This window comes from Diabrotica undecimpunctata, chromosome 3 (genome assembly GCF_040954645.1).
Source record: "Diabrotica undecimpunctata isolate CICGRU chromosome 3, icDiaUnde3, whole genome shotgun sequence".
Classification (NCBI taxonomy): domain Eukaryota; kingdom Metazoa; phylum Arthropoda; class Insecta; order Coleoptera; family Chrysomelidae; genus Diabrotica; species Diabrotica undecimpunctata.
In genome coordinates, this window is record NC_092805.1 from 5,195,271 (window position 1) to 5,213,536 (window position 18,266).

Sequence of the window (18,266 nt, forward strand, 5' to 3'; positions counted from 1 at the left end):
CAAAGTGGGCAAACGAGTACTGTCTGTCGTTCTAAAGTTATGTTGTTAGGAGAAGGAGATATACAAGATGAAGTGAAGGAAGAAAATTCATCATTTCTGGGATTCTTGTCTTCATTAGAACCTGAAAATTCAGCTCCAGAGAAGATAGTATTAGAGGTGGAAGGTAACTCAATTTTATTTGGCATTGATATTGGTGCAAGTCGTATAGTAATTCATATACAGGATTTTATGAAGTTGTTTTTATCAGCTTTAAATATTTATTCCGTTAAGTATTGTTTAAAAGTATTAACCAGGAAGGGAGAAAAAATTATGGGAGACACTTATGGATTAGTAAAATATAAAAACAATCTTGTAAAATTATCTATTGTCATTTTAGGAAGTAATTACTCCTCTGCTGGGTAGGGATTGGTTACATGTGTTACAATCTAATTGGAGACAAAAAGTTAACTTTTTACGGAGTGAATTTGTTAGTCAGCTGGAATTGGAAAACCTTGAAACTTCAAGTTTAATAACCGAAGTAAAAAAAAGAATTTAGATTTGATTGTGATGAGAATTCATTCATTAAACATTTTGAAATTGATTTAAATTTAAAAGAAAATGCGCAACCCATTTTTCATAGAGCTTATGATATGCCTTTTGTCCTAAAAGATAAAGTTCAATGGTAATTAAGAAAACTAGTGGAGTTCGAAATTTTACAAAAAGTCAGTTATAGTAATTGAGCCAGTCTCGTAGTACTAGTTAAAAAAAGCATCTGGGGAACTAAGAATTTCTGTAGATTAAAAAAAAACATTAAAACAATTCTTGGATAGTGATCATTGCACTTTACCACTACCAGAAAATATTTTCGCATGTCTAAGCGGACATAAATGTTTTACTGTTCTAGATTTAAAAGGTGCTTATCAGCAGCTAAAGGTTTGTTTGATTAAGATAGGTTTTAGAGGGGTTTGAAACTGAGGTACAATATGGGGCTCTTATATTGTGTTACTTAATTTTGTGTTTGTTAGGTTTTCTACTTTTGGCTTTAATTTTTGTCGAAGATTTGGGAACTTTTCTCCTTCGTCATAGTCTTCCTTCCTTCGTCACCAATTTTCGACAAACTTTGACCATTCGATGGTTAGAGCTACCATTAAGATATCTACTTAGTTAGATAGAAGTCATATAATAAAAAACGCCCACTCCCACAAGACGAAACAGCATTTGGAGACTACATTAACAACACTCTTGATCACAGCATAATACCAAACGATGTCGGTGAGTTGAACAAACAAATAACTGATACACTTAAGCTGGCACAAGCACGTTTTTGCCCAAAGTCTAAAAGAGATCAAAAGATCACTTTAGAAACACAACTTAAAATAACAGAAAGAAGACAGTTACAAAGTGAAAGGGACATTGACCCACAAACCATTCGGGCACTCAATAAAGACATATCGAAAGCTGTGAGAAGAGATATTAGGAAATTTAAACATGAAAAAATCGTACAGACTATAGAGCAAAACAGGAGCATGAAGGTAATGAGACGAAAAATGGCGACAAGTAGAAAAGAAATTTTCCAGCTTAAGAATAAATAGGGTGAAGTAACAACAGACAGACAGAAAATACTTGAAATAGTCGAGGAATTCTACACTAACACACAAACCAAATTAACAATAACGTAAATGAAGACGGTAGACAAAAGCTCAAAACCAGGGATCTGAGGACATTCCAGAAATGGAATCAAGATGAGATCAAGAAACTCAAGATGAGATACAATATGCACTCAAAAAAAAAATGAAAAACAACAAGGCTCCAGGAGATGATGGAATAGTTACGTAAGCTATAAAACTTGGCGGAACTTCTCTTCTGAAAAAAATACGAGACCTCTTCAAGCTCTGCTTGTATAGTCAAAAAATTCCTATAGCTTGGAATAAGTCCATTACAATTCTTCTGCATAAAAAGGGTGACAACATGAAGCTAGAGAATTACAGGCCAATTTCTCTACTCAATCATTTATACAAACTGTACACCATAATAATAACCAATCAATTGGAAGCAAAATTTGAGCTATATCAGCCAAGAGAACAGGCTAGTTTTCGTCCCAACTACGGTATAAATAATCATCTACAGTGCATAAAAGTCTTAATTGAAAAATCAATTGAATACAATAGACCTCTAGTTCTAACATTTATAGACTTCCATAAAGCGTTTGATACTATCGAACTACCCGCACTTCTAAAGGCATTGTAAGAGTGTCGAATTGATCATAGGTACACCAATAGTATAGAAAATATATACAGAAATGCTACAGCAACTATAAATCTGCACGGTCCTACCAAAAAGATACATATCAGGAGAGGTATTCGACAGGGAGACACTATGTCGCTATCAGATGATGTTCTGATTTCAGATGACCTAAAGGCTACCAGTGATATGTTGAATGAACTCAGCGATGCAGCACGTAAAGTAGGTCTAAATATTAACTACTAAAAGACAAAAATGTAAAACAAAAAAATAAATCCGTAGAAAAAGTGGTGTAGAAGACATTATAAAACACATAGCCAAAATTAAATGGAAGTGGACAGGACACGTCGCTAGAATGAAGGATAATAGGTGGACCAAAAAAATCTTGGAGTGGAGACCGAGAGCGGATAGACGAAACCCGGGAAGACCACCCACAAGATGGACTGACGACATACAGAGGATTTGTACCAACTGGATTACAGCAGCGCAAGATAGATCTGAATGGAGGTTTTTCGAGGAGGCCTATGTTCAGCAGTGGACGACTATGAGCTGATGATGATGATGGATGTAGGATAGTACGAATTTTGGTATATCGTACCTTGAGGTAGATACTGTCCTGCACCTGGAGTGGGATTTTAGTGCGTTGGTTTGATGTATTTTGGACTAAAGCATATTGAGTATAATTACCTATAATTTATAATATTTCTTGTCCCACAAACTTATGAACTCATGGCACCAATTTATCCGTTGCTCCGACTATTTATTAAACTGATATTTATTTCTTATCAGGTTTTTATCACTTTAACTATCGTTAGCAACCTTATCGTTCGAAATTCAAACAAATTAGTGTTTGTTATTTTTATATATTATTACGTAAATTACTTTTTAAACGTGAGTTTAACTATACTAAAACCTGATTGTTTTAATTTAATTTCATGTTGAGTTTTCAGTATAAGGAAGAAAATTGTTGTACAAATATAAATGAGCCGGCACTGGATTATCAAAGTGCATACCCTTGAAAATTTATATGCAACTGCATATTAATGACAAGCTTCTCTATCAAATCAATATCATACTACAAATACTTACACAATCGAATCATCAACGAAACAAAACAGTTATTAAAGTTTGTAGTACCTGCCTGTTTTCATCGACGTAATAGTCGAAGGTTTTAATAATTCAGTCAATTTACACAAATTTATTTGACACCACACGACACTAAACTTCATTGTCTTGTCGATTCATAAAAATAGTAATCCAAAATGAATACCGAGAAGTTATATTTACCTATTAAACGTGAATTATTGGAGTTTTATGTTTATTGGGTAGCAATCCTAGTGCTCAAAGTCTTATTGATGATTGCTCAGGTGGGCTTATCCAGAATATATTATAAGGTGAGTATTTATGTGTTTTCTAAAATGTTTACTTTTACACTTATAAATCCTGAACACTTGTTTTTAGGAATGTTAAATTCCTAAAGTTCAGATGTAGAAAACTCTTTCGATTAGGGACTTATGTTCCTACTACTACTACTACTACTAAGGATTTCCACAGTTTTCACTGTCTTCCTTCACTCAACCGTTTTCTCCAATTTTCCCTGTCATTCCAGTCTCCATCTCGCAGGGTTCTTTTCTCCATAGCCTCGTCGATTTCATCTCTGAATGACCTTCGGGGTCTTCCTCTCTTTCTTCTTCCAATCGGGCTCCATTCTGTGATTTTGTTTATCCAGCGTCCTCTGTCCGCTCTTCTGACGTGGCCGTACCAGGATAGTCTCTTCTCCTCTATATAGTCGATTATGTCTGATTGCACTCCCATTCTCCGCTTAATCTCTGCGTTTTCAATTCTGTCTCTTTTTGTAAGTCTACAGCTTCTCCTCAGGAGCTCCATTTCTACTGCTCTTATTCTAGCTCTATTTCTCTTGTTTATTGTCCAGTTTTCGGACCCATATGTCAGGATACTTCTTGTCAGGGTATATTCTCTTTTTTGTCTTTATCGTAATGTTCTTATCCCACAACACTGAGTTTAGTTGTCTTATACAGTTTCTTGTTTGTCTCAGTCTGTTGTTTATATCTTCTTCTGTTGTTCCCTGGTTCGATATTATGGTTCCTAAATACTTGAATTTATCTGTTCCATTTATTTGTCTTCCCTCATCTATCTCTAGGTTTCTCATATCCTTGTTTTCTGTTGTTAGGTATTCGGTTTTCTCTAAGTTTATTTCCATTCCGTTGTTTTTATATTCTTCTTCTAGTTTTCTGAGCATAAAGCTGAGATCTTCTTCATCTTGTGCGATGACTACTTGATCGTCGGCAAAACTTAAGGTGTATAGGTATTCGTCTCTTACTGGTATGCCCATTCCTTCGCACTTTCTCCTCCATGGTTTGAGTGTCTTTTCCAAGAATATTTTAAACAGAGTAAGGGACGTAGCACAGCCTTGTAGAACTCCTTTTGTCGTCTTAAATGGATTGTAGGCTTTATTTCCACATTTAATAGCTACTTTGTTTTCTTTGTATAGTGCTTTAACTGCTTTTATTAGTGTTTGTCGGATTCCGAGATCATTCATTGCTTCCCATAATTTGACTCTAGGTATTGAGTCATATGCTTTCTTTAGATCAACAAAGGCCAGATGGACCGGTCTACCTTTTGCCATTTTCTTCTTTATCAGTTGTTCTAATGTGTACGTATGATCTAGGCATGATTTTCCTACTGTTAACCCTGCTTGGTCTTCTCCAACTTATGTTATGTTCCCTGTTCAGTATAATTTCATCGGCATACTGCCAGATAAGTTAATATTTTCAAGTAAGGTTTAATCCATTTAAACCCAAACACTATTTGGTTTTGAGTTTTTTTTTTGCAAGTAGGGGAAGGTGGTACACAATGAGACGAAATTGAATTATTGGCGAATTAATTGTTTTAATCATCGATAAGAACTGGCAGCTTCAGCCACAATGATTTTTGGTATTTTATATATATATCACTTCTATAAATATAAAGGCCTGTATTTTTAATTCAAAAAAGTTATGTAACTTTAAAAACAACCTTGTACATGTCTCAGTTTGTACCACCCCTGGTACACATTGAGACATGTTACTGGTACACGGTGAGACGCATTAGTTCGATAAGAAAAATAAAAAAATGATCATCATAACTTTGTATAAAATACTTATATTTTTTCCAAGAAAACATAAGAGTTGATATCTGAAAGGAAGGCTAATTAGCGAACGTTTAGATGACTAAAATTTATTTCAAATTTATTGTAAGATGCAGTCAGCCTCTTGTTATTGTGTAATGGCTTTCGATTTCGAAGAACAAATCTGACATCTTCTTTCTTCCGAAAGCAATATCAGGAACAGTAGGAAATACGAAACACGAATTTTCTTTAAACCTCACTAAAACATAGTCACCCTCTACGGAGTCAAATGCTCATCATCCACTGGTCCTATCCAAGAATCGTTATAATCACTATCTCCCCAATTCAAAACTGGTTCACCTTCACCCGAAGAACTCTCAATGTCCACAATAAGGGTAACTTTCTGTTTCGTTGTCGAAGAAACCAACTGCTTCCGTTTTGCTTCGAGCGCATCTTTCTCAGGTATGCTTGTGAGGATACTACTTATCTTTTTGGCTTCTTCGGCTTCCTGTTAACTTTTCTTGTCTTGGCCTTAGGACATCCTTGCAACATCTCTTTTTCTTTTATTTTCTTTAGTAGTTCTAAAACCTCTTCTACAATTTCTTTAGGACGATCTGTCACTGCCGTTCCAAGAAAGTCGCTCTATCTCAAAACTCTTGGATTGAAGGGACATATCTCTGTTTTTTAAAGCCACATCTAAGGGCTGAACTTTGTTGCTAAAATGTGGGGGCAACGTCAAAATATGGACACCTGCTTCTCGAGCCTTCATGATTACTTCCACTGTGATGTGGCTTACGTGGTTATCAAATATTAGCAGCGACGAATTTTCTTTGGAACTGCTGCTGTATTTGTTAAAATTTTTTAATACTTGTAAAAAAAGTTCTGCTGCTAGCTAGTCTCAAGGTACCACGAGGCGCTCCATAAGCATACACTCTTTAAAGAATTTACGTGGAAACACCATCACTCGTGGACAGTATGTGCAGAGGGCAGATATTATACAGCGGTGGTAACTAGTGCACCATGTTCGCCACTAGTGCAACTATTTATTTGTTTAATACCTTTTTCAGTTATTTTTTGGGGTCGTGGACAGTTTTTGTGCTAGTCTCATCAAAATTAAAAATACATGAACTCTCAACTAAAATAAAATATTTATTTAGGATGTTTTGGAGATTATCAACAAACAGATGAAAGTTGTGTCGGTTGAAAGAAGTTAAGCATGTCAAGCCATATGATTCAGGTTGTCGTATGCTCAACTTTTTTCTTTTCATAAATGAACGAAGCCAGTCGATCCCGGCCATTCTACGTTCTGTCTATGGTTTTGGTATCTTCAATTTGTTTACTTTAGCTACACAGTAGTTACACAGAATATTCTTCTGTTCATCTGGAAAAATGTTGTTCACCGACTAATTTGGTTGCATAATGATTGGTAAATTTTCAGCATTATTTCTTTTCTTTTGCACATATCTCTGGAGGGTTTGAAATTTGACATCAAATTGTTGAGCGGCTTGTCTTAACGAACATATTCCATCAATAACAGCACCAACAGCATTGGACATCTGTTCAGCAGAAGCGTTGCCAATTTTTCGTGGAACATTCAGTCTTCTAGGTATCTGCAACAAAATGGTATCATTTTATTCAGGTAATGACATAGGATCAGAGATTAAGGGTTCAGATTAAACTGTATGAGCATCTTGCATAGCAAGTTACGAAAAACGATTTTATTTAAATTTAATTATCTTGATTTTAAGTTAAGTAAAACATTGAAATTTAAAAAATTAGATACACACACACACATATATATATATATATATATATATATATATATATATATATATATATATATATATATATACTATTTTTAAAATGATACTACTTATTTGTGGTACACAGTGAGACAGTCTCACTGTGTACCAGTAATGTTTAACTCACTGTATACTGTTACGTTATACTGAAATTTACCATTCTAAAAAAATACAACAAGTTAGGTATCTGTTATAAACAACAACGTCCCTTGTTCACAACACCTGATGCGCCAATGTTCAGTTGAAATTACTCAATAACTGCTTGTATTTTCAGCAAAATATTCCTCTGAATATTGGTTTAAATATAACTTTATACTATCGAAAATACGATTTAGTTAAATACATTTACCATATACGCCATATTGCAAAAATAACAACAGTAGCAACATCTGTGATGCAATAGCCCGCATTATGTAGATTGGTTTGTAAAATATGTTGTATTATGTATCAGTAGTACTGTGTACCGCGTCTCACTGTGTACTACTTTAACCTACGAGTCAAACAAAGTTTACTGAAGATGGACAGATTATTCCGAGGACGTTTTGAACTTAATACTTTTGGATTTTTAAATTCCATTTTAATTAAATATGCTAATTACACCAGAAGTGTATTAAATATAACTTGGACAGTCCAGATAACGAAATTACACGTTTACTTTAGTCTTGGAGACTAAAACAAAAAAAAAACAAAAGCTTGTTAAACAAAATAGATCTTCCGAAGAAGAATATTAAAAATCGGTTTTAAAAAGTAGCGAAAAAAGCCTTAGTAGTAACAGTAAGAAAAGTAGAAAGAGTTAATCCAAAACAGTAGCTAACAAACATTAGAAGAATACAAGCAAATGAATAAAAGAGTTAAACAAGAAGTACTTAAGAAGAAGAACAGTGCCTGGAAAAATAAATGTAACTATTATATATAAATAACCACATTGGAGGTACTAAAAGTTCTAGAGCCTTCTTCTTCTTTACACGCAGTCTCCGTTTCGAAGTTTGGCTATCATCATTGCTATTTGGGTCTTAAATTTCGCAAACAAACTTTGGGAGCACTTCGGAAGTAGTTGATTAGGGCACGGAACGAGATACCTAAGGAAGATATTGACTACCTAATCAGAAGCGAGCCCAGACCTATCCAAGTGTGTTGCTCTCTGAGGTAAATCAACACATTGTTAATTGATTTAACTTTGAAAGTTGTTTCAATCATACTGAAATTTTGAATTATACTCAATCTTACAAAATATTTTCAATATAAAATAATTTATAATACGTGTTTGGATTTATGTAACTTAATATAGTTGTCTCACAATAATTAGGGACGAAACTAGTTCCATTTTTAAATTCATAGCTGGTTTGTTTGTTTGACAGATCAAGGACTCAAGTTTTAGAGTAAGAAGTTTGAAAAAGATTGTCTTTGAACAGAGTCATCTACAAACCTTCAAAATCCATTCTCCGCCCCCAATTTCCATCTTTTTCTGTCATATGCAGTTGCCTCTTCTAAGTCTCTTGCCGCCATTGCTTCATCAATATCGTTGCGCCAACTTCTCCGTGGTCGTCCTCTCTTTCTTCTTTCAGGAGGGATCCATTCCAGTACTCTCCTAGGCCATCTGTACTCTGGCATTCTTTTAACATGTCCGAACCAGATTAATTGTTTTCTTTCTATGTCATCATTGATATTTCGCTCCATTTTCATTTCGTTTCTGATTTGTTCGTTTCTAACTCTCTCCAGTTTCGATCTACCGCAGCTTCATCTCTAATAATCCATTTCTGTCGTCATAAGTTTGTTTCTATTAGCTTTGCTGACGTCCCATACTTCCGAACCGTAAAGTGTAATACTTTGGACTATACTGCCGTAAATGTGTTTTTTGGTTTCTCGTCGAATTGTTTTTTGCCAGAGAAGAGAGTTTAACGCACGGGTCGCTGCTCTGCCCTTGTTTATTCTTTCCCTGATTTCAGCTGCGCTATTTCCCTTCTTGTTGAAAATGACCCCCAAATATTTGCAGGATTGCACGCCTTTGATTTTGTCGTCTTCCAAGACTAGGTCACATATTTCATCTGTTCCCACTGAGAGATATTCACATTTTGTCATATTCATGTTTAGACCTGCCACCTCATATTCTTCTTGCAGTTTTCTTACCATATAGCTAAGATCGTAGCTGTCTTCGGCAATTACTACCTGGTCATCCGCAAAGAAAAGTGTATATAGCTTGTTTTCTTCCACCGTTATTCCCATGTTTCTACATTTTTTTACCCATTTCACTAAGGATCTGTCCAAATAGATTTTAAATAAGGTGGGTGACAGACAGCAGCCTTGTCTTAGTCCCTTTGTTGTTTGAAAAGGAGAGGTGATTTCTTGTCCCATTTTAATTCTTGCAAAGTTTTGTTCGTAATATTTTTGAGTGGCGTTAATAAGAATTGGGTTTATTTTCAAGTTACCCATTTCTATCCATAGTTGGGAGATCGGTACACTGTCATATGCTTTTTCCAAATCTTTTTTAAATATTTTAAATTTTAAAATATAAAATACAAAATACTATTTAGGTAATTTTAAACAGCGTTCATTGTTGATACTACAGGTGTAAGAATTATTTATTACTTATTACTAATTATTAAAGATAAATTTTACGTAAAATTCATGTGTATCACAAACTACTGAGATTATTAATTAATCAGTTAAATAACTTGCATTTCGACTAGTTGACATTGAAGTCATTGAAGATAAGCTAAAAGTAATTGTTTTAAAGTATTCGTTTTTGTATAATTTGGTACTTATCGATAATTTGATATTGCTTGAATACAAGAGTCAAGGTTTGTTTTGATGTTTCTAGTCACGTATTCGCATAAAATATATGTGAAAACGCATAAAATATTGCTCAGTGTTTAATTAATAATTAGATATAATAACTAATGTAATTATTGCGTATTTTTTCTATCTAATATTGTGTGGATGATATGTTTACTATTAAGTCGCATTAATCATTTCTTTTTGTTTTAAACCTTTTGGCCTTTCATTTCATAAGTAGATCTCAATGAATCACATTAAGATATTTAGCTCTTTTTCCTTGGGTGTCTTTTTCCCTTTGGTTGCTTTGTATATTGTACCGTTCTAAATTATTTTTGAGTACAAATAACTGAATCAGTAGTTAAAGACACATGGTTTCTGTATGATTTGTGGATGTTGAATGTTTTTTAAAAAACACTAAGGAGAAATCTGAAGATATAACGCTGAGCTAAATGTTTTTAAACATGTTTTAGATGGACCACAAGATGAAAAATGAGACGAGGAGTAAGAACGACGTGCTGTAGAAGAATCTCTCGCATTTCAAATATAAAACTTTAATTATGTTGTAACAATTATGTTGCCTACCACATTGGGATCATTATAGGGGGTTCAAAATTGGGGACAAAATCTAATAGGGCGGAGATAGAGCAAGCAAACCGAAACTTTGGCAAACGGCCACTCAAGGTTTATTTGGAGAACTGGGTCGTGGATAAGTGAATGACAAAGGGACTGGTCTGGGGTAACTACAAAAATAAAATAAAGGGGTACTTACATAAGCAAATATAAAGATAGAAGAACAAAAGTCCGAAAATATAGATATAATGAGAGGAGTAAGACAGGGCTATGTTCTGTCACCATTACTGTTTAACGTGTACAGTGAAGCCATATTCCAGGAAACGATAGCGGATCTGGGTGATGGAATCTCTGTAAACGGAAGAATAGTAAATAACATAAGATTCGCTGATGACACCGTTATAATGGCAGACACCCTGGAATCGCTACAAGAATTGGTAAATAGAATTAACGATTATTGCATTAGATACGGACTAAAAATAAATAAGAGAAAAACTAAATTTATGATTGTCTCAAAAACGCAACATGGAAATAAAAGATTAATGATAGAGCAAACCCAAATAGAAAAAGTAGAGACATATAAATATCTGGGAACCTGGGTTGATGACAAAAATGACCAAAGCAGAGAAATCAAAGTCCGAATTGAAACTGCAAGGCAAGCATTTGTGAAAATGATGACAATGCTTACCAACAGAGACCTTCAGTTGCATCTCAGATTGAGGGCCTTTCAGATGTTACATATTTTCTATCTTACTATACGGAATGGAAGCATATATATATATATATATATATATATATATATATATATATATAATTTCGGTTTACAACGTTCTTCGACGTCTTCCGATTTCCAATCTCCATCTCATTCTATCGTTCCATAGATCGTCTTCCAGTTCTCTTTCTCTGATTTCTTTATCAACTCCTTCTCTCCAACTTCTTCTAGGCCTTCCTGGTCTTCGCCTACCTCTTGGTTGCCATTCAAGAATTTGTCTTGGTATTCTATTCTCCGGCATTCTCCTTACGTGTCCGTACCATCTGAGTTGTGTCGTTTTGATGTCATCAACAATATTATGTGTAACCCCCATGATTTCTCGGACTCTCTCGTTTGTTATTCTGTCGCGTCTGGAGATTCCCGCCGAGCGGCGCCAGAAGTCCATTTCTGTTGCTCTAAGCATTTAGATTAGAGCATTGAAGAAATAACACATAAGAAAAATAGAAGCGTTCGAAATGTGGTGTTACAGAAGAATATTAAAAATTCAGTGGGTTCAAAGGATTACCAATGCTGAGGTACTACGACGTCTAAATAAGGAGTTAGAAATTATGAACAGCATAAAAAGAAGAAAACTAGAATATTTGGGTCACATAACCAGAGGAGAAAAATATGAGCTGCTGAGAATTATTATGCAAGGAAGAATCCAAGGAAGAAGAAGCATAGGAAGAAGATGCATCTCCTGTTTGAAGAACCTTAGAGAATGGTTTAACTGTAGTTCACTACAACTTTTCAGAGCAGCAGCCAACAAAGTGACCATAGCCGCCGTTATGATATCCAACCTCCGATAGGAGATGGAACTTTAAGAAGAAGACATAAGTCTTCTGGACAAAAAAAACACACCAAGGTTCTCAAAGCTATTTAAAATGGACGCCGCTTTGAAGAATCCTCCTGCTGGATGAAACAAAAGATCTTCCTTCTTTTTTAAAATAAATAAACAAAATGGTTTAGGGAAAAAAATCACATATTTCTTAGTGTCTCACCATAAACAGTTACAAAAGTAAATAGTACAAAAACACTACATTAATAGTTACCAGTGGCGCACCCAGGGGGAGGGGGTTTTGGGGGTTAAATTCCTTCTCTCCCAAGACCCTTTTCCGACACTGTTACTCACACATTTTGAGGACTCAAAATGGAGGTAAATTCATAAAAAAAATTTCGGTACTTTGTACCAACCAAACCGCCCCCCCCCCCCCAGAGGCAAATCTAGGAGGTGCGCTACTGATAGTTACAAAAGTAAATACAAAATAACAAAGAAAGTCACTTACCATGTCCTATCAGTTTACAAACTCTAGAAGTTGGAGATACTACAATACTTACAATTGTTAATGGGCAACAATTTGTAGCAGAAATTAATTATTACAAATAAAGAAATATCTTTTTAAATGAAACTATGCATAGAGGGTAAGCTTTTTTTTTTAAAAAAACAAAAATAAAATCTCAAATATGAGTAGGTATTTACCAAATGTCAAAAATAGTGCTAACTGTCATATGTCAATACTAAATCTTAAAACTGAGAACAATTAAAATGACAGCTAAGCCACGCCCTAGGATCTACAATTTTAATTATAGCAATTTCTTAAATGTGTGAAAGCAATTATTAATGAAAAAATGTCTATTTTTACTTTAAAAGTTCAGACAAAAAAAGTTACCTGGGTTTCACTAAAATTTCTGGGGTAAGAACTGGAGTTAGATTCACCGCCACACGAACAAATTCATCTCCAAACTGCGAAAATTGAGATTGGAAGTTGGGGCATTTGACCCAAAATTTGAAGCTCCGCTTCTTAAAAAACTGCAACCATGTGGGTATTTTTAAAATTCGTCGGAAACGCCGCAAATCTCTTGTGAAAAACAGTGATTTTTTTATGAAAAATCAAAACAAAACAGTGATCACTGAAATTAACAGTGATCTGTTCTCAATGACCAATCTTTCAAACGTCACTTAAACTATTAACTGCTCAATACTACACATTTAACTGCTACTGTCACTTGATACTATATTTCTATGACAAAAAAGGAAAACGAAAAGATTACGAATTTGAAAAGAAATTCGGACTCCAATAAAACTAAACACGCCTTTAACAGCGGCCGGCCTTACCGAAAGTGAGGTAATTCTCTTCCCCGCAATACTTTCTCAGCGATATAAATGAATGTTTATTTGAAACGCAATATTAAGCGGAAAACGATCAAAGAAACTACCAAAGAATATGAGTCTGAGATATATAAACAAACTGTAAAATGTTTATATGAGTTTATATCAACTCGGCGACGCAAAGAGGAGTGAAAGAATATTTCGGTGTTTTAACATATATGAGGGGATTTCAATATATACCAAAGAATTTAAAAATGCTACAGACTTTTTCCTGTCTCTCCTTTACTGGACATCTTGTTTTATAAATGAATTCCCAGTGAAATACATTATTGCATCTACACAACTGGTTAAGATGAAATAAAGGTTAAGGAACCATACTTTAGATACATCTTTAACCGGTTTTTTAATCTGAGATTTGGCAGCCCTAGAGTGGACCTAAAGAAGATAAAGGAGGATGAATGAAGACTTCATGGATGAAGAACTTACGATATTGAGATGGTATTGCCACAGAGTAGCAGTGAATAAAATTAAAATAGCTATGATGGTAACCAACGTTCTAAAACGACATGGTACATGAAGTAGAAAGCAAATAAAATCATGTAAAGATGATCAAACTGGCCGAGTCTCGCCGATCATAGGGAAACGAGTGCATAGATCAGTAAATATATAGATTAGTAAAATATAAAGCATTTTAAAAATTGATTAAGGAGGACAAGAAAAACGTGTTAATACTAACTTTTGATTGCAAAAAAAACAACCTCTAACCAAACAGCATACTAATATTTTTAATGTTTTTTTTAGGTACCACTAAATGCAGAAGATGGTAAAGTTCTAAAAGCTGCAGTACGTGAGCATGAAGTTGTAGACCGAAATAGAAGGTACGATGAATTATTGGTATAAAGATCAATATCATAATAAGCCACTTTTATTTTCTGATTTATATCTAAAGTTTGTTTGTAATTAATATTTGTTCGTTTTTCTTTGGTCATCCTAATCTTTTCTACTTCTTTTATCTATCCTTGGTATTGATTGCAGTACTTTGGGAGTCCATCATCCATTTTTCATCCAGTGGCCACATAACCAATCTATTTTCACTTAAGTTTACACGTAGATCGTAAATTAAAGGTAGATTAGGTCGTAGATCTTCGTTTCTGATCTTGTCTTTCTTGTGACACAAATCAGTGATCGTTCCATGCGCCTTAGTATTACCGTTAGTCATCAAACAGTTTTCTTTCCTAATGAAAGTTTCTCTGCATATATTCTGCTCATTTTCAGGTCCTTGGTATGAATACTTAACCACTAAAAGAAAAAATATTATAACCTAAAAATGGTCAATAATAAATGTATTTGATATTCTAGCCAATCATCCTTCGCATTCCTTAACCCCTTGTCAGGACGTGGTAACATTTTAAATATTATTAGCTTGCTGCCTTCATTGGGAGCAATCCTGTGTCATATGGATGGCTTTTCCCACCAGAATCTTCATTTAGTCTGGCCATCATATTAGAGATTTTCCTCTTGATCTTCGGCCTTCTACCTTTCATCACCAGCTAATCATACATCAATTCTATTAGAAAAAGTCGTTTTTTTTCTGGAAAAAAACATTTTCCAACAAATGTATTTTCAGGACGAAGCTCCTGCTCACCACATCGCTCATAGTCATGATAAATTTGTTAAACAATGTACTAAAGATTCGATAGGAAGAGACGGGCCAAACTTATCGTCATCATTTGAATTTAATGATGTTGACTACTTCTTTTTCTAGATTTATAATAAAGACGTAGTGTACCAACAACGTATTTCTAATTGTCACATAACAGGTGCTGACCAACATCAGTAAGAAAAACGTCTAAAGACTTGTACAAACGCTATGGAAGGTTACTTCGAACATATTTTATAGTAAATGTAATATTATCTATTAAGGTCTTAATTCTTAGAAATTTCTTAACTTTTTGTATTGATTGTTTTTAGCTCTTCCTTAAGAGCTTCTAGTCACTTTTTTCATGGTCGTCCTCTTCTCTTTTTTCTTTCCCTTATCAGTCGCGAGTCTTTTGCCCACCTTTCATCTGCCATTCTCGCAAGATGGCATAATAGCTTAATTTCTGGTTTCTCGTACAACTCTCCAATCTCTGTATTTGTTCGTGTCCTCCAAACGTCTTCATAGTCTTTTACTCCCCCGAATATCTTTCTTAAAACACTCTTTTTCAATTGTTGTTCATAACCCATATTTCGCGTCCGTGGGTTGGATCACTATTCGGTATAGTCTTTATTTTGGCTATTTGGAGATGTTTTTTACACTTAATAATTTTTATAGGGCTCCGATTGTCTTCCTTCCTATCGAAATCCGCTTCTCAGCATTTCTTAGCTTTCTTTTCTACCCTTTACTTGTTAGAGTTATTCCTAGATATTAAAATTCCGTCACCTTTTTGAAGCAATAGTCTTTACTCTCATTGTTTGTGGTAGTCTTCAGTTGTGTGTCTTCATATGTGGTCTGCCGCTTTTCCAAATACTTTGTTTTTTGCTCATTAATAATCAGTCCATACTGTTTAGCCTTCGCTTTAAATAGTTTGAAAATCCTCAGTAGTTCCTCTTTAAATCCCGCCGTTAACACTACATTGTCGTCTGCAAGGGCCAGGACCTGGCTTCTGTTCTCATGTATCATACCTTTTGTTCGTATTCCACTCTCTCTGATTATTGCTCCCAGCAAGAAATTGAAGAGTATTGTGGACAGTGAATCTCCCTGCTTTAGTTCCTATGGTAAATAATGTGGTTATTAAATTTGATGACCATTTATTTGGAACACAACTGTACACTCCTTTATAACATTACTTATTATAATTGTATTTAGTACTTAGTTAAAGTTGCTATGAGACTACTTCATAATTACTAATAGCCATCTTGACGTTAATTTAGTTCTGATCCCTGAGATAATAAGCGTTGTCTCTTTTTTAATAGTTCTTGCTATATCAGCAGTCATTCATTAGTGGGTCAAGTTTGTTTTATCAACCTACGACAACAATGCGTTCGCGATTCACAATTCTGCTGACTTACACATTCTAATCGAGGCTATTTTTTATTAATGTCCTCGATTCGAATTAATAAACATATTTTATATAAACAAATGCGCAGTGTCTTACACGTTCCTTTTAAACTTAATCTTTTTATGAATTGTAATATTTTAGGGATAATACCACAATCCCTTCTTACTTCAAATTTTCCTGTTAGGCTTCCTTGTATGCTTACTCTATTATCAGTCTTTATTAAGGTCATTTTTAGTCTAATCATTTTTTCTGGAATTCCAAGTACCATATTAATAAGTGACCATATAATTAAATGTGTTAATAATAATTTTATTGCGTCGTAAATACTAAAACCAAAAGTGTATTTAATAAGTAATATATTTTAAACAAAAAGAGAAATCAAACGATTTCTGCCTAGCGAAACCGAATTCAAATCCTAACCACTGTGTTTCCTAAAATTTGCGAAACAAACTGCTGGATAAATTACTCGGCAATGGAATCTAAAATTGCATTCCACAAGCCGTTCATCCTTGTCAAAATTCGTAGTGAATTCAGTTTCTGGTACTTCAAACGAAGTAAATAATAAAACAGAATGACGGTATTAGATTTTTGTTTCGATACAGTGCAGCGACAACCGCTGATACGTATTTCGACCTCCTTAGGTCTCGTCATAGTTATCGTATATATCGTATATAGTTATTTTAATAACTATTGTCTAGGACGGGAGAGATTTTTGTTTTGGTTCAGAGCAGTGACTATACCGTTCTGACGAGACCTAAGGAGGTCGAAATACGTATCAGCGGTTGTCGCTGCACTGTATAGAAACAAAAATCTAATACCGTCATTCTGTAATATATTTTTTTTTATAGAGCACACCTCAACGATTTGGAAAACATACCGTTCTTCATCATCATTAGTTTCTTGTACCTACTAACAGATCCTTCAGTGGGTTTCACTCAATGGATTATAAGAATATACGTGTTGTCAAGAATTCTGCATACTTTTGCATATACAGTTTTGAAATCTGTAATAAGAGTTCCAATATATGAAGTAGGCTTACTCATCAACGCATATTTAACGCTCAAAGTTATATATCATTTTAGTTAATAAATATTTTTAGTAAAAAATACTTAATTGGTTTTTTCTATTATTTAACACCTTTGTTATAATATTTGGTGGTAAAAGAGCTGGAGCAGGCAACAGCAAAAGTTGGTTTATGCATAAGTCATTAAAAAACAAAACACATGACGAGAGGCCGGAATATATGCAACAGAAAACAAAGCAATGTATGCATTATGCAAGATGCTCTATAAACTAGAAGAAACGAAGAATTCTAATAAAATTTTCATTAAGTAAATTTTCCCGTGGAGGAAGTGAGAGTGATACTTATATCTCGATAAAAAAAATTGGAAGATTAGTTTTCTTTTTGTTTCTTTAGTTAATTTTTCAGTTCAAATGTAAGATAAATTGTAAATATTTAGAAAGTAAACTTGGAAAAAATAAGTATTTAGCATTTATTTAAATAATAAATGATTATCAAGCATTAGTATAAGCGATAATTATATTTTTTATATTAAGAAATGTTTGGGACTACCTATTGGAGCTAAGTAATTTACATCAACACTACAATTTTTTACAATCCTCATTCATTTTTAAAATTCCTTCATCGTTTTGACACGTAATTTCTCTGCACATCGTCCATCACAGTAATTTTTCCAAGAACGCTACCAAATGAATTTTTGTCCATCTCTCAACTTGACAATAAGATTTTCAAAATGAAAAAAAAAACAAACGAAGTGGTCTCGGGCTCAAATGAGCCGCTACAGCGGGTGTTCAAAAATAAAGTGCCCCCTCACAATTAATTTAAAAACCACCAGCTACCTGATATACT

The 18,266-nt window shown here is 34.2% G+C and overlaps 1 protein-coding gene across 1 annotated transcript; it reads left to right on the forward strand.

Annotated features, from left to right (window-relative positions):
* Positions 1-3,109: 3,109 nt before the first annotated feature.
* On the forward strand, positions 3,110-17,504 carry LOC140435459 (microsomal glutathione S-transferase 1-like). Its single transcript, XM_072524192.1, has 3 exons — positions 3,110-3,614; positions 14,157-14,233; positions 17,245-17,504. Exons 1-3 carry the CDS (start codon positions 3,483-3,485, stop codon positions 17,480-17,482), a joined length of 447 nt encoding a protein of 148 aa, XP_072380293.1. The 5' UTR covers positions 3,110-3,482; the 3' UTR covers positions 17,483-17,504.
* Positions 17,505-18,266: the final 762 nt, after the last annotated feature.

Excerpts from the sequence above, each read along its gene's own strand:
- LOC140435459 (XM_072524192.1), top strand. The coding sequence starts at position 3,483 with ATGAATACCGAGAAGTTATATTTACCTATTAAACGTGAATTATTGGAG. Across the intron at positions 3,615-14,156 it reads TATCCAGAATATATTATAAG|GTACCACTAAATGCAGAAGA; the intron begins GTGAGTATTTAT and ends TGTTTTTTTTAG. Across the intron at positions 14,234-17,244 it reads GTTGTAGACCGAAATAGAAG|AGCACACCTCAACGATTTGG; the intron begins GTACGATGAATT and ends TTTTTTTTATAG.